Source organism: Orcinus orca, chromosome 5 (genome assembly GCF_937001465.1).
Source record: "Orcinus orca chromosome 5, mOrcOrc1.1, whole genome shotgun sequence".
Classification (NCBI taxonomy): Eukaryota; Metazoa; Chordata; class Mammalia; order Artiodactyla; family Delphinidae; genus Orcinus; species Orcinus orca.
The window spans coordinates 103027710-103043681 of record NC_064563.1 but is presented as its reverse complement, the minus strand read 5'-3'; the positions used below and the strand labels follow the sequence as shown (position 1 = coordinate 103043681).

The 15972-nt window shown below is 40.7% G+C and overlaps 1 protein-coding gene across 19 annotated transcripts in view; it reads left to right on the top strand.

Annotated features, from left to right (window-relative positions):
- Positions 1 to 15972, top strand: part of ST3GAL6 (ST3 beta-galactoside alpha-2,3-sialyltransferase 6) — a 110189-nt gene that overhangs the window by 39581 nt on the left and 54636 nt on the right. For 7 of the 19 annotated variants that reach the window (XM_049710051.1, XM_049710064.1, XM_049710049.1 and 4 more), the window contains one exon: positions 7181 to 7248. The exons of 4 other annotated variants lie outside the window; for them this stretch is intronic. In XM_049710051.1, coding sequence (XP_049566008.1) covers positions 7181 to 7248 — 68 coding nt within the window. Of the gene's footprint in view, positions 1 to 1008; positions 1171 to 7180; positions 7249 to 15972 lie in introns of those variants that run through there. 8 more of the 19 variants (XM_049710058.1, XM_049710061.1, XM_049710059.1 and 5 more) reach the window with 3 other exon arrangements.

Sequence of the window (15972 nt, the reverse complement as noted above, 5' to 3'; positions counted from 1 at the left end):
GGCCTCTCACTGTTGTGGCCTCTCCCGCTGCGGAGCACAGGCCCCGGACGCGCAGGCGTAGCGGCCGTGGCTCACGGTCCCAGCCGCTCCGTGGCACGTGGGATCCTCACGGATCGGGGCACGCACCTGCGTCCCCCGCATCGGCAGGCGGACTCCCAACCACTGCACCACCAGGGAAGCCCGATCTATGATTTTCTTAATTAAGCATAATCACTTTCTTATTGTAGGACATCAGTTCATCAATGGGTTCTGAAATAAAATATTTGCCATATTTTTGTTGGTTTTGTTTTTTGATATTTGTTTCCTAAAATTTTTTTTTTAAATGACACTTTCTACTAACCCAAGAAATACAGAGCATGCAGTTTTGTTTGTTTTGTTTGTTTTTGTATCAGGATTATTTAGTCTTGTGTAAGAAAAGCTACAGCAGGAGAATTTGAGATTTTTTTTTTCAAAATTTTTTGGAGAAGGTAGCCCATGGCACATTGTTAAAGTAGTTGCTGTTCTAACTTCCCACACTTCCTTTCCCCTCACTTCCTTCTGGATATTTTTGTTCTTCTTGACCTTCCTCCACATTCTCCTGTCTCCCTCCCTCCCTTTCCTCTTCAGAAGGTTTTCCAGCAGCTCCTTCTCTCACCTCTGCATTGAACAATAAAGCTGTGTGTACGTGTGGAGAGAAGCTGAAAAAGAAGACAGATGGTTCTTTCATTACCGGGTTGCTCTGGATTAATTGAGCTGGATATGTTATTTTTTTCAAGGAGACTAAGCTGGATCGCGTGCATAACCGGTCATGGGCTACAGTCATGTAATATATGCAGCCGGTTTTGCTGTTGGATTTTTGTTTTTGTTTTGTTTTTGGTAATTACATCACCCTGCAGAGCATTTTGGGACGGGCCAGTAGTGAGTTTACTAAAGTAGTATTTTCATTCAAAGTTTTTTTTAATGGCTTAAGATTTTTCTCGGGTAGCCGAACCATCCTTATAAGCATGCAACCTTTGTGTTTTATTTCAGCACTTACAAGTGAAGAAGCAGCACGACCTTTTTGTCTTGGATAATTTCTAGTGGAGGGGCTCCAAGAATTTAGCAGCAGCCTCCTGGGCCTCCGGCACCCTTACCACATTCTACATCCTCAGGGGACAGAGGGCCTTTGGGAACAGACCCCTAAAAGAGTAGGTAAGCAAAGGCAACCAGGACTGTCTTCTCAGACTTCCTCGCTGTTAAGTTGGAACACTTGAAATATTTTTATAGTGTTTCCCTCTGGCAGGTGACTTTACCCTCTCCTTCTTTGTATACAGCTGCCTGTTAATTTATCTCTAACTAGTTTAACAGGTGACCAGAGGGCCTATGAAACTACATATTAGGTAACCAGTGACTCTTTACATATCCCAAAATTGAGCTATGAAAGTTTTAATTATTATTTTCATTCTCAGTCTAAATGGGCCTTTTTGGGACTGTTCTAAACCAACATGGAAGTGAAAGAGTAAGTAAACTGAAGTTACAACTAGAACATTACATGCATCACAACTATTGTAGCAAGTGCTGTTAACCAGCGTTGTTAGAATGAACTCTAGTTGCCTCTCTGTCTTTAATGCTACAATTAGTAATAATTTCATTGAAGTACCTTAATATAATTTGTGTGTATATTCTCCTTACTATGCCTGGAATCCCATGTACAAATTTACACCTATTTATAAATTCATTCTGAGAAAGCTCTGGAGCTCAAATGTCTTCTAGGAATTAGCTCTATGTTTTACCCATGAAACCATAGCCTTTCTGATTTGTTGAGGTTCATCAGAGAACAGTTATTCTACTAGCAAATTTGTTACTGCTAGCTACTGCTAGTAGTAACTGCTAGTAGTAACTGCTAGTAGTTACTACTAGTAGTAACTACTAGTTACTGCTAGCAACTGCTTTGTTTGGAAATCATTTTATGAAGGACACTTATTGACTTACAGTATTATGCTTTCGTACTATTGGTACATCTGGGCATTTACAGTGGTTTTGGGATTTAGTCCTTGGGAATCTCTTGAGCTCTTCATTGTTCATACCAAGATTATGAGTGGATTCAAAGTCCTTCCCTAGTGTCCTGAGGCACTGGTCTTGCAGAACTTTTGAGCACTGTGAATGTAGGCTGAATGTAAGGCTGGATCTTCAGGTTTCTTACTGCCAGAAACATCTTAATCGAAGGAAATCTGGGCTATAATCATCTTGGAGATTTCTGGAACTGCCTTTCCTGTCAATCTATACATCTCCTTGCGTCAAGAATATGGAAATATTTTGAGTCCTTATAACCTAATGGTGAAGAGCATGGATTCTGGTATGTGCCTGGGTTCAAATCCCAGCTCCACCACTTACTACTTGGGTATCCTTGGGTACATTATAACTTCTTTGTGCTTTAGTGTCTTCATCTGTATGATAGGAATGACCTTTCTTAAGGGATCATTTTGAGGATTAAAAGAATTATATACCAAGAGCATTTAGAAAAGTTTCGTCACATAAGTGTTCAGAAAATTTAACCTAGTTGTATTGCCGTCTGTTGCACTGTTTTTTCTTCTTCCTCCATTCTCTAGCCTAGGGCTAACAGGTATTCAACTCTTCATCGTTAACTTGTTAGATGTTGCTGACTGACCCTGGCATTTGCTTCTGAGCCTAGAGTACCATATTTGAATCCTTCTCAACATTTTTTTTTTTTTTTGCGGCACGTGGGCCTGTCACTGCTGTGGCCTCTCCCGTTGTGGAGCACAGGCTCCGGACGCGCAGGCCCAGCGGCCGTGGCTCACGGGCCCAGCCGCTCTCCGGCATGTGGGATCCTCCTGGACCGGGGCATGAACCTGCGTCCCCTGCATCGGCAGGCGGACTCTCAACCACTGCGCCACTAGGGAAGCCCCTTCTCAACATTTTAATGGATCCAAATCAGAGTGTAAGGTGAAAACTATTTGCCAACTCAGATTATTTGTAAAGTTCTTGATTTTCTTTCTTGCTTCAAGACATAAATTTGATATGCTGATTACAAACCTAGGTTGTTTGGTTTTACTAGGACTCAGAGCAGTTTTATTATGAAAAGCATAGGAAGGTGTGGCTTCTATAGCCAGAAATAGGGTCTAAGATGAGTTTTGCTAATGAATTACTATTATCTTGAATGCCTTTTGTTTTACATTTAGAAGCAGATGGGTAAGCCTTCCTATCACAGATACTTTGAAATGTTTAAATAAATGTGGAGAAATAATAGCTAGCATAGTAATGGAAGCTTAATTTTCTTTTTTTTTTGGCTCTTATTGTACACTGTCATGAATTCTTCAGTATCTTTACCAGGATGTTATGAAGTTAGTTTTGTTTTTTTTTTTAAATAAATTTATTTATTTATTTTTGGCTGCGTTGGGTCTTCATTGCTGCACGCGGGCTTTTTCTAGTCGTGGTGAGCAGGGGCTACTCTTGGTTGCAGTGTGTGGGCTTCTCATTGCGGTGGCTTCTCTTGTTGCAGAGCACGGGCTCTAGGCACGTGGGCTCAGTAGCTGTGTCTCACAGCGCAGGCTCAGTAGTTGTGGCACACCAGCTTAGTTGCTCTGCAGCATGTGGGATCTTCCTGGACCAAGGCTCGAACCCATGTTCCCTGCATTGGCAGGCAGATTCTTAACCACTGTGCCACCAGGGAAGTCCCCTGAAGTTAGTCTTTTATTGAAGCCTTGGTGTATGGGCAGCTTATACTTTATTAGTTTTAAAAGAAGAATTAAAAACAAGATTAGGAGAGTCCTTACCATGTGCCAGACATTTTTCTAAGTGCTTTATATTTACAACTTAAATAGCTCTATTAGGTACTATCTTTATTCCCATTTTACAGGTGAGGTATAAAGAGGTTAAGAAACTTCCTAGGGTCATACGTCTAGACAGAGGTAAAGCTGAGACTCAAACCCATGGTGTCTGATTGCCAAGCAGACAACCTTAACACCTAATTGCGCTGCTACCTGCAGAGAAGAAATTACATGAAGAAGATGAGAAGGAAGATAGAAGGGCCAAATTAAAGAAGTCTTAAATGCCAGGCTAAGTGATTTTATGTGTATTTGGCAGACAATGGGATAACACTGAAGGTTTTCCTGTGGGGTGGATGACAAAATGAGAGCTGGGCTTGCTTTGAGGAGTTTATGCCAGTGCAGCACATGGGCTGATTTAAACGGAAGATAGGTTAGAGATCATTGCTAGTAGCTGAGAAGTAATGACAACATGGGTTTAGGAAATAGGATTAAGATAAGAGCTTGAGGGGTTCCCTGGTGGCGTGGCGCAGTGGTTGAGAGTCCGCCTGCCGATGCAGGGGACACGGGTCCGTGCCCCGGTCCGGGAAGATCCCACATGCCACGGAGCGGCTGGGCCTGTGAGCCATGGCCGCTGAGCCTGCGCGTCCGGAGCCTGGGCTCTGCAACGGGAGAGGCCACAACAGTGAGAAGCCCGCGTACCGCCAAAAAAAAAAAAAAAGATAAGAGCTTGAGAACACCTGTATTTAGGTGTGCCAAGGAGGAAGAGAAAGATTTAGAAGCTCAGGCAGCAGTAGTGAGACGCAGTGCCACCCGCCACCCGAGGGGTGTTTCAGGAATTGAAAACCATAGAGATTTGAGAGGATTGGAATGAAATGAAGACTAGTGGGTTATTGTTGCGTACCCGTGATGAGCCTGGAATCATGCTGGAGGAAAATCCACGTAAAAATGTTCTCCTGCACTGCCAACTCTGCTACTTATGAGTGAGGTCACCTTTGGCAAGTTTTTACTTTTTTCTAAATCCTGTCTGCTTCTTTTGTAACGTGGTGACATAAGACCTTACTCTGTCTAAATGCCCTGAACTCTTGCAGTCTTTCCAGCTCTAAGATCTGTAATTCCTGGGTCCCAGGTGTGAATAGCGATAATGGGAAATGTTGTGAGTGAGTGGTGATTCAGTTGGCCCTTTTAGGTGAATCAGAAGGCGATGCAGGATGAAATGTGTGTCACGTAGATGTAATCTGTATATTTTCTCTCAAAAATAGCAGTGGTGATACTGGTAGTAGATGGAAGGTGAAAGGATAAGGCTGTAAGCAATATAGGAATGAAAACATCCAGGGAATTTACAGAGAGACCACAAATATCCCCTAGAATGATGATGGAAAATTTTCTCAAAGCCACTTATTTTCAAAGAGAGTCTCACTAGTTTGTTCAGGGAAAATTTTGTTGATTGGAAATTTTAAAAAGTCAAGCCCAAAAGACTCTTAAAAGAGGTAGCATGGAACTTAGAATGAGCTTTCAGTTCCTCTCAACAACTGTTTTTTGTGGAGCCCTGATCCTCTCCATGGGCTATGATTCCTCTTTCTTCTGACCTTCTCCAGCAGTGCTTCTCAAACACACAGGTCACCTGGGGATCTTGTTAAAATGCACATTTGACTCAGTAGATCAAGGGGTGGAGCTGAGATTCTGCAGCTCTACCAAGTTCCCAGGTGATGCCAATACTGTTACCACATGCAAGTTCTTGTGCCTAACGCACTGTGAGGCCAAATAAACCGAAGTGTCAGAGTTTGGAGCAGAGAAAGTTTTATTGCAGGGCCAAGCAAGGAGAACAGGTCCTTGTGTTCAAAATCCCCGAACTCTCCAGTGGTTTCTGGGGAGAAGTTTTTAATAGGCAAAATTTGGGGTGAGGGCTGCAGGGTGTGTGAATTTCTTCTGATTGGTTGGTGAGGTAACAGGGTGGTGCTCCAGGACTCTTGTGCTCAGCCTGAAGTTACCATCCTCCACCTGGGTGGGGGCCTTAGTTCCTGCAGAAGAATTCAAAGATATATTGTTGTGTATATTCCTTGAGGAGGAACCAGGACCCTGCCCCAAGGCTGCACTATTCTCCTCCCTTGTTTCTGCATCCCCTCCCTTCCCTAATTAGCAACTGTTTGAATCTGCCCTTTGGAACTCAGGGAAGGTCTAGGAGGCAGAATGAAGCCTATTTCCTACAAACAAGAAATGGGGGACACAGAAAGGTTTTGTACCAGGGAGGGACCCACAGTGTTGGGCTTGGTTTCAATACTGCTGGTTTGTGGACCACACTCTGAGGAGCAGGGGTCTAAAATATTTAATTTTACTTCCCACAACAGATAATCATAGTCATCCTGGAACAGTGTAACTTCCTTCACCAGACTGTGAGCTCTGTTTGCCATGTCTTTAAAATAGAGTGCACATGCTTAATGAACGCTCAGTAGTAATAGATTAATCCATTCTTACCCCTGTCAGTGATCTGTATTATTCAGTGGGGTCAATAATTTGAATTGTTACAGTTAGGGGATTTTTCCTTTTAACTGAGCAATTGAAGCAAATCTGTTATTCAGAAATAGGCACCGGAATGTAATATAAAATTTTCATATAAAGTTAAAAATACATTTACTATATGACCCGTGAAAACACATGCCTACCCAAAGTCTTGTGCTTGAATTTTCAATGTAGTGATGCCAAAATCTCGGCCTCTGTGCTCTGGTGCCAAATTGAATCTTGGAGACATTTTGGGTGAAATAAAAAAGAATAGCTTTATTGCTTTGCCAGGCAGAGGGGAACACAGAAGGCTGGTCCCCACCTGGGAGGATTTGGTGAGGAGTTCTATAGCAGCAGTTCAAGGGTGGGGTTGCTGATAAGGATCAGGGTGTGTGCAGGTCCTATACTCCTTTAATCTAGCCTCTTATGGTCTTCTGATGAGCTTTGAGATTACCAAACTGTGATCTCTCTGGAACATCTTGCATTTTGTGGGTGTTTTAGTTCTACAGAAGAGCTTAAAGATATTATGTGTGTCCCTTGAGGCAGAACCAGGACTCTGCTCCAAGCAGGCTGCACCACTGTTTCTTGACTGTTCCTCCCTTGACTCTGCATCCCCTTCCTTCCCTGATCAGCAACTGTTGGAATCTACCCTTAGGAACTCAGGGAAGGTCATGGAGGCTAGAGTCTGTTCCCTACAAACAAGGAACAGGGGACACAGAAATGCTTCCATGCCCAGGGGCTCCATAGGGCCCTGCTTGGTTTCAGTAGCTGTACTTATAATAACTAAAACTAAAAAGTAACCAAATGTTTATTAACTGGTGAATTGATAAACAAATTGTGATCGTGGTGTAGCCATACAATGGAATACTACTTAGCAGTGTCAACTGATTTTAAAAAGTGCACAACCTAGAAGCTGAGAATTATGTTTTTTTATTCAGTGCCCTTTCTGAGGACTCCAACCTGAGAGACAGCACCTTAGATAGCTCTGAGGACCTGTTCCAAAGAGGTAAGGGAGAGACCAGGATATAGAGGAGTTTTTGCTGAAACAAACATACAGATGTAGTTGAACATCAAAAGATTACTGCTAAAAAACAGACATCTCAAGTTAATGATTTTAGTACTTTTCTATGTGTGGGAAGATGCAAAGTCTGGACTCATTGAAATTATTCCTTTGATATACATCTTAACTGTCTAGGGCCCATATCCTGTTTTTCTCCACCTCAGGGTGCACTGTTGGGGGACCGGGGGTGTTGGGGGGGGCGGTGGCTGCAGTGGCTGATGGTTTGCTGGTGGGCAACATTGCTGTTTGCTGAAATGGTAGGCAACCTATTTTTCTTTTTCTTTTTTTTGTCCACAGTAATAAAAAGGAAAAAGGCATGAATTCCTGGTAGAAGTAACAACATGAACAATTTTTTTCAAAAGCATCATACTAATATAAATAAGCCAGAAATAAGATACATACTGTATGATTCCATTTATATGAACCTTTAGAGAAAGCAGAACTATAGTGATAAACAGATCAGGGGCCAGGAACTAGGGGAAGAGAGTTGGCTGCAAAGAGGGACAACACAGGAACTTCCAGGCTTGTTGGAAATGTTTAGTATGATTTTGGTGATTGTTACACAACCTTACAGATTTGTCAAAACTCATGAAATTGTGCACTTAAAAGTGGTGGGTTTTATTATAATTTTCTTCCCCCATGCAGTTAATTTTAATTTAATTAATTTTTTAAAAGTTTATTTATTTTTGGCTGCTTGGGGTCTTCATTGCTGCGCATGGGCTTTCTCTAGTTGTGGTGAGCGGGGCTACCCTTCACTGCGGTGCGCGGGCTTCTCATTGTGGTGGCTTCTCGTTGCAGAGCACAGGCTCTAGGCACGCGCACTTCAGTAGTTGTAGCACGCGGGCTTAGTAGTTGTGGCTCACGGACCCGGTTGCTCCATGGCATGTGGAATATTCCCAAAGCGGGGATCAAACCTGTGTCCCCCGCACTGGCAGGCAGACTCTCAACCGCTGCGCCACCAGGGATGTTCCACAGTTAATTTTAAAAATTGGCCACCGTCATTAACCTGTTAACAATATCTATTACTCTTTAGAGTCTATCTTATCAATAGGGCATTAATATAAGAAATAGAGAAAATTTCCACCCTGGGAAAAGAAATGGGTCTCTGGGAGAAAATATGAATAAACAGTAGGACCATAAGAAGTTCCCTTAAAAGCTTCTTTGTGTATTTTCAACGAAGCTGAGGCTAAAGGGAGAGATCTTGAAAACAGGAACTTCAGTTCATTTATTTTTAACATCTAATATAGTGTGCTATTAGCTGAATGATTTTAGTCTGTCCTGCTGCACTATTAAGGAACAAAATTCTGCTGAAACATCATTTCTCTTCTTTTTATATTCTTTGCAGTGAGCATACCCAATTTTGGGGGCAGGATTTGGTCATCTGCTTTGGCAGTGACAGCTTAACTTTTATTAGCTGAAAAGATCTGTCTACATATGCTAAGGATGAGCTCTGGGAAAAGCATTGGCTTTCTTTTCTTTATTTTTTAAATTTTATTTATTTAGTTTTTATACAGCAGGTTCTTATTAGTTATCTAATTTATACACATCAGTGTATACATGTCAATCTCAATTGCCCAATTCATCACATCACCACCACCACTCCCCACTGCCGCTTTCCCCCCTTGGTGTCCATACGTTTGTTCTCTACATCTGTGTCTCTATTTCTGCCTTGCAAACGGGTTCATCTGTACCATTTTTCTATATTCCACATACATGCGTTAATATATAATATTTGTTTTTCTCTTTCTGACTTGCTTCACTCTGTATGACAGTCTTTCTCTACGTCCATCCACATCTCTACAAATGACTCAATTTCGTTCCTTTTTATGGCTGAGTAATATTCCATTGTAAATATGTACCACATCTTCTTTATCCATGTGTCTTTCAATGGGCATTTAGGTTGCTTCCATGTCCTGGGTGTTGTAAATAGTGCTGCAGTGAATATTGGGGTGCATGTGTCTTTTTGAATTATGGTTTTCTCTGGGGATATGCCCAGTAGTGGGATTGCTGGGTCATATGGTAATTCTATTCTTAGTTTTTTAAAGAACCTCCATACTGTTCTCCATAGTGGCTGTATCAATTTACATTCCCACTGACATTGCAGGAGGGTTCCCTTTTCTCCACACCCTCTCCAGCATTTGTTGTTTGTAGATTTTCTCATGATGCCCATTCTAACTGGTGTGAGGCGATACCTCATTGTAGTTTTTTTTTTTTTAATTAATTAATTAATTTATTTTGGGTTGTGTTGGGTCTTCATTTCTGTGTGAGGGCTTTCTCCAGTTGCTACGAGTGGGGACCACTCTTCATCACGGTGCGCGGGCCTCTCACTGTCGTGGCCTCTCTTGTTGCGGAGCGCAAGCTCCAGACGTGCAGGCTCAGTAGTTGTGGCTCATGGGCCTAGTTGCTCCGCGGCATGTGGAATTTTCCCAGACCAGGGCTCGAACCTGTGTCCCCTGCATTGGCAGGCAGATTCTCAACCACTGCGCCACCAGGGAAGCCCCCTCATTGTAGTTTTGATTTGCATTTCTCTAATAATTAGTAATGTTGAGCAGCTTTTCATGTGCTTCTTGGCCATCTGTATGTCTTCTTTGGAGAAATGTCTATTTAGGTCTTCTGCCCATTTTTTTTTTTTTTTTTTTAATTTATTAATTTATTTATTTTTGGCTGTGTTGGGTCTTCCTTTCTGTGCGTGGGCTTTCTCTAGTTGCAGCTAGCGGGGGCCACTCTTCATCGCGGTGCGCGGGCCTCTCACTGTTGCGGCCTCTCGTAGTGGAGCACAGGCTCCAGACGCGCAGGCTCAGTAGTTGTGGCACACGGGCCTAGTTGCTCCGCGGCATGTGGGATCTCCCCAGACCAGGGCTCGAACCCGTGTCCCCTGCATTGGCAGGCAGATTCTCAACCACTGCGCCATCAGGGAAGCCCTTCTGCCCATTTTTTGATTGGGTTGTTTGTTTCTTAAATATTGAGCTGCATGAGCTGTTTATATATCTTGGAGATTAATCCTTTGTCCATTGATTCGTTTGCAAATATTTTCTCCCATTCTGAGGGTTGTCTTTTTGTCTTGTTTGTAGCTTCCTTTGCTTTGCAAAAGCTTTTAAGTTTCATTAGTTCCCTTTTGTTTTTATTTCCATTACTCTAGGAGGTGGATCAAAAAAGATCTTGCTGTGATTGATGTCAAGCAGTGTTCTTCCTATGTTTTCCTCTAAGAGTTTTATAGTGTCTGGTCTTACATTTAGGTCTCTAATCCATTTGGAGTTTGTTTTTGTGTATGGTGTTAGGGAGTGTTGTAATTTCATTCTTTTACATGTAGCTGTCCAGTTTTCCCAGCACCACTTATTGGAGAGACTGTCTTTTCTCCATTGTATAGCCGTACCTCCTTCGTTGTAGATTAGTTGACCATAGGTGTGTGGGTTTATCTCCGGGCTTTCTATCCTGTTCCATTGATCTATCTTTCTGTTTTTGTGCCAGTACTGTATTGTTTTGATTACTGTAGCTTTGTAGTATAGTATGAAGTCAGGGAGTCTGATTCCTCCAGCTCTGTTTTCTTCCCTCAAGATTGCTTTGGCTATTCGGGTCCTTTTATGTCTCCATACAAATTTTAAGATTTTTTATTCTAGTTCTGTAAAAAAATGCCACTGGTTATTTGATAGGGATTGCATTGAATCTGTAGATTGCTTTGGGTAGTATAGTCATTTTCACAATGTTGATTCTTCCAATCCAAGAACATGGTATATCTCTCCATCTGTTTGTGTCATCTTTGATTTCTTTCATGAGTGTCCTATAGTTTTCTGAGTACAGGTCTTTTACCTCCTTAGGTAGGTTTATTCCTAGGCATTTTATTTGTTTTGTTGCAGTGGTGAATGGGATTGTTTCCTTAATTTCTCTTTCTGATCTTTCATTGTTAGTGTATAGGAATGCAAGAGATTTCTGTGCATTAGTTTTGTATCCTGCAACCCTACCAAATTCATTTGTTAGCTCTAGTAGTTTTCTGGTGGCATCTTTAGGATTCTCTATGTATAGTATCATGTCATCTGCAAACAGTGACAGTTTTACTTCTTCTTTTCCAATTTGTACTCCTTTTATTTCTTTTTCTTCTCTGCCATGTCTAGGATTTCCAAACCTATGTTGATTAATAGTGGTGAGAGTGGACATCCTTGTCTTGTTCCTGATCGCAGAGGAAATGCTTTCAGTTTTTTACCACTGAGAATGATGTTTGCTGTGGGTTTGTCATATATGGCCTTTATTATGTTGAGGTAGGTTCCCTCCATGCCCACTTTCTGGAGAGTTTTTATCATAAATGGGTGTTGAATTTTGTCAAAAAGCATTTTCTGCATCTATTGAGATGATCATATGGTTTTTATTGTTCAGTTTGTTAATATGGTGTATCACATTGATTGATTTGTGTATATTGAAGAATCCTTGCCTCTCTGGGATAAATCCCACTTGATCATGGGGTATGATCCTTTTAATGTGTTGTTGGATTCTGTTTGCTATTATTTTGTTGAGGATTTTTGCATCTATACTCATCAGTAATATTGGTAAGTAATTTTCTTTTTTTGTAGTATCTCTGTCTGGTTTTGGTATCAGGATGATGGTGGCCTCGTAGAATGAGTTTGGGAGTATTCCTTCCTCTGCAGTTTTTTGGAAGAGTTTGAGAAGGATGGGTGTTAGCTCTTCTCTAAATGTTTGATAGAATTAACCCGTGAAGGCATCCAGTCCTGGACTTCTGTTTGCTGGAAGATTTTTTTTTTAATAAATTTAAAAAAATTTATTTATTTTTGGCTGCGTTGGGTCTTTGTTGCTGCGCACAGGCTTTCTCTAGTTGTGGCGAGCAGGGGCTACTCTTCCTTGTGTTGCACGGGCTTCTCATTGCAGTGGCTTCTCTAGTTGCAGAGTGCGGGCTCTAGGCGCACATGCTTCAGTATTTGTGGCTTGTGGGCTGTAGAGCGCAGGCTCAGTAGTTGTGGCACATAGGCTAGTTGCTCTGCAGCATGTGGGACCTTCTCAGACCAGGGATCGAACCTGTGTCCCCTGTATTGGCAGGCAGATTCTTAACCACTGCACCTCCAGGGAAGTCCCTGTTGGAAGATTTTTAATCATAGTTTCAATTTCATTACTTGTGATTGGTCTGTTCATATTTTCTGTTTTTTCCTGGTTCAGTCTTGAAGGTTATACCTTTCGAAGTATTTGTCTATTTCTTCCAGGTTGTCCATTTTATTGGCATAGAGTTGCTTGTAGTAGTCTCTTATGCTTTGTATTTCTGCGGTGTCCCTTGTTACTTCTTTTTCATTTCTGATTTTACTGATTTGAGTCCTCTTCTTCTTTTTCTTGATGAGTCTGGCTAATGGTTTATCAATTTTGTTTATCTTCTCAAAGAACCAGCTTTTAGTTTTATTGATCTTTGCTATTGTTTTCTTTATTTCTATTTCATTTATTTCTGCTCTGATCTTTATGATTTCTTTCCTTCTACTAACTTCGGGTTTGTTTGTTCTTCTTTCTCTAGTTCCTTTAGGTGTAAGGTTCGATTGTTTATTTGAGATTTTTCTTCTTTTTTGAGGTGGGATTATATTGCTGTAAACCACCCTCTTAGAACTGCTTTTGCTCCATCCCATAGGTTTAGGATCATTTTGTTTTCGTTGTCATTTGTCTCTAGGTATTTTCTGATTTCCCCTTTGATTTCTTCAATGATCTCTTGGCTGTTTAGTAACATATTGTTTAGCCTCCATGTGTTTGTGCTTTTTACGTTTTTTCCCCTGTAATTGATTTCTAATCTTTTAACGTTGTGGTCAGAAAAGATGCTTGATATAATTTCAGTTTTCCTAAATTTACCAAGGCTTGGTTTGTGACCCAAGATGTGATCTCTCCTGGAGAATGTTCCATGTGCACTTGAGAAGAAAGTGTAATCTATTGTTTTTGGATGGAATGTCCTATAAATATCAATTAAATCTATCTGGTCTATTGTATCATTTAAAACTTGTGTTTCCTTATTAATTTTCTGTCTGGATGATCTGTCCATTGGTGTAAGTGAGGTGTTAAAGTCACCCACTATTATTGTGTTACTGTCGATTTCCTCTTATAGCCGTTAGCAGTTGCCTTGAGGTGTTAAAGTCACCCACTATTATTGTGTTACTGTCGATTTCCTCTATTATAGCTGTTAGCAGTTGCCTTAATTGAGGTGCTCCTATGTTGGGTGCATATATATGTATAATTGTTATATCTTCTTCTTGCATTGATCCCTTGATCATTATGTAGTGTCCTTCCTTGTCTCTTGTAACATTCTTTATTTTAAAGTCAATTTTATCTGATATGAGTATTGCTACTCCAGCTTTCTTTTGGTTTCCCTTTGCATGGAATATCTTTTTCCATCCCCTCACTTTCAGTCTGTATGTGTCCCTAGGTCTGAAGTGGGTGTCTTGTAGACAGCATATATATGGGCCTTGTTTTTGTATCCATTCAGTGAGCCTGTGTCTTTTGGTTGGAGCATTTAATCCATTCACGTTTAAGGTAATTATCGATATGTATGTTCCTATGACCATTTTCTTAATTGTTATGGGTTTGTTTTTTTGTAGGTCCTTTTCTTCTCTTGTGTTTCCCACTTAGAGAAGTTCCTTTAGCATTTGTTGTAGAGCTGGTTTGGTGGTGCTGAATTCTCTTAGCTTTTGCTTTTCTTTAAAGCTTTTGATTTATCCGTGGAATCTGAATGAGATCCTTGCCAGGTAGAGTAACCTTGGCTGTAGTTTCTTCTCTTTCATCACTTTAAATATATCATGCCACTCCCTTCTGGCTTGTAGAGTTTCTGCTGAGAAATCAGTTGTTAACCTTATGGGAGTTCCCTTGTATGCTGTTTGTCATTTTTCCCTTGTTGCTTTCAATAATTTTTCTTTGTCTTTAATTTTTGTCGATTTGATTACTATGTGTCTTGGCGTGTTTCTCCTTGGGTTTATCCTGCCTGGGACTCTGTGCTTCCTGGAATTGGGTGGCTATTTCCTTTCCCATGTTAGGGAAGTTTTTGACTATAATCTCTTCAGATATTTTCTTGGGTCCTTTCTCTGTCTCTTCTCCTTCTGGGACCCCTATAATGCGATCGTTGGTGTGTTTAATGTTGTCCCAGAGGTCTCTTAGGCTGTCTTCTTTTCATTCTTTTTTCTGTTCCACGGCAGTGAATTCCACCATTCTGTCTTCTGGGTCACTTATCTGTTCTTCTGTCTCAGTTATTCTGCTATTGATTCCTTCTACTGTATTTTTCATTTCAGTTATTGTATTGTTCATTTCTGTTTGTTCTTTAATTCTTCTAGGTCTTTGTCAAACATTTCTTGTATCTTCTTGATCTTTGCCTCCATTCTTTTTCCGAGGTCTTGGATCATCTTCACTATCATTATTCTGAATCCCTTTTCCCTGTCTCCACTTCATTTAGTTGTTTTTCTGGGGTTTTATCTTGTCCCTTCATCTGGTACATAGTCCTCTGCCTATATATTTTGTCTGTCTTTCTGTGAATGTGGTTTTCGTTCCACAGGCTGCAGAATTGTAGTTCTTCTCGCTTCTGCTGTTTTCCCTCTGGTGGGTGAGGCTATCTAAGAGGCTTGTGCAAGCTTCTTGATGGTGGGGGACTGGTGGTGGGTAGAGCCAAGCACTGGCTTTCTTGAAAGACTGAAAGAGGAGATGTGTGTATACATATAGGAACTAGCTGCATAGCATGGTATAGCAGAAGAATTGGGGGGAAGAAGAGAGAAAGAAAATTATGCATATTCTTCTTCCGCTATGCAGAAAGGAAAAGACTATGTATTTAGAAATCAGCCAGAATGTATACAGTTGGTCCAATTTGTTGAAACTATACTAATAGCTTTTCCAGGGAGGAGGTACATAAATCAAATTATAATTTTCTATTAATTTACTCAGTAATAGCAGATTTTTTCCCCTTAATTTGTATTAAATAACAGTAGCTCAGAACTTCAGATTTAAATTTAGCTTTTTTAGGTGGTGTAATATTGCATTACTGAATTTTATATGTGCTATTTTTATTTTTAAATTTTGGCCTCTTGAGAATTTTCAGGTCCTTCTAGTAGACATCTGATCAACCAGACTACTAATTCCTTAAGATTTATCTCTTGTGAAATGAACAGTTTTTTCTTTTGTATTTTAATGTTTCTAAGTATATTTTAATCAATGCCTACTTTAATGTGTATCATTCCCTTGCTTAACAAGGTATTAAGTAACTATATTAAGTTCATGCTGTTATAGTTAAAAAATACAGTGATTATAGTTCTCCAGAATGTACAATTTAGAAGTTTCCCATAATATACAATATAAAAACCCAGAAAGATCTCTTGAGTGGGGATGATAGCACCCCTGTTTTCATCATTGTATGTGAAAAGGGCTTAGTGCAGTGCTGGGCATTTTGTAAGTACTTAATAAAGTGTGCTATTATTTATATGATCATCAGCACCAGAGGGTGGAGGTCCTTAGTATATAAATGAGGCTTCTGGACACATTTGGATCATACCATTAATGACAAGGATCATTACTTGAAAGAGGGGTAATAACTAACTTAAAGAGGACTGAGGCCTTTCCATCCATTGCTGCCAGGTCCTGTGTGTCTTCTTTAAGGTTTGGGCTCTATGGAGACGGCTAGATCTAGGAGGCTTAGGGGACCTGTGGGTCTGGACTAAGAGA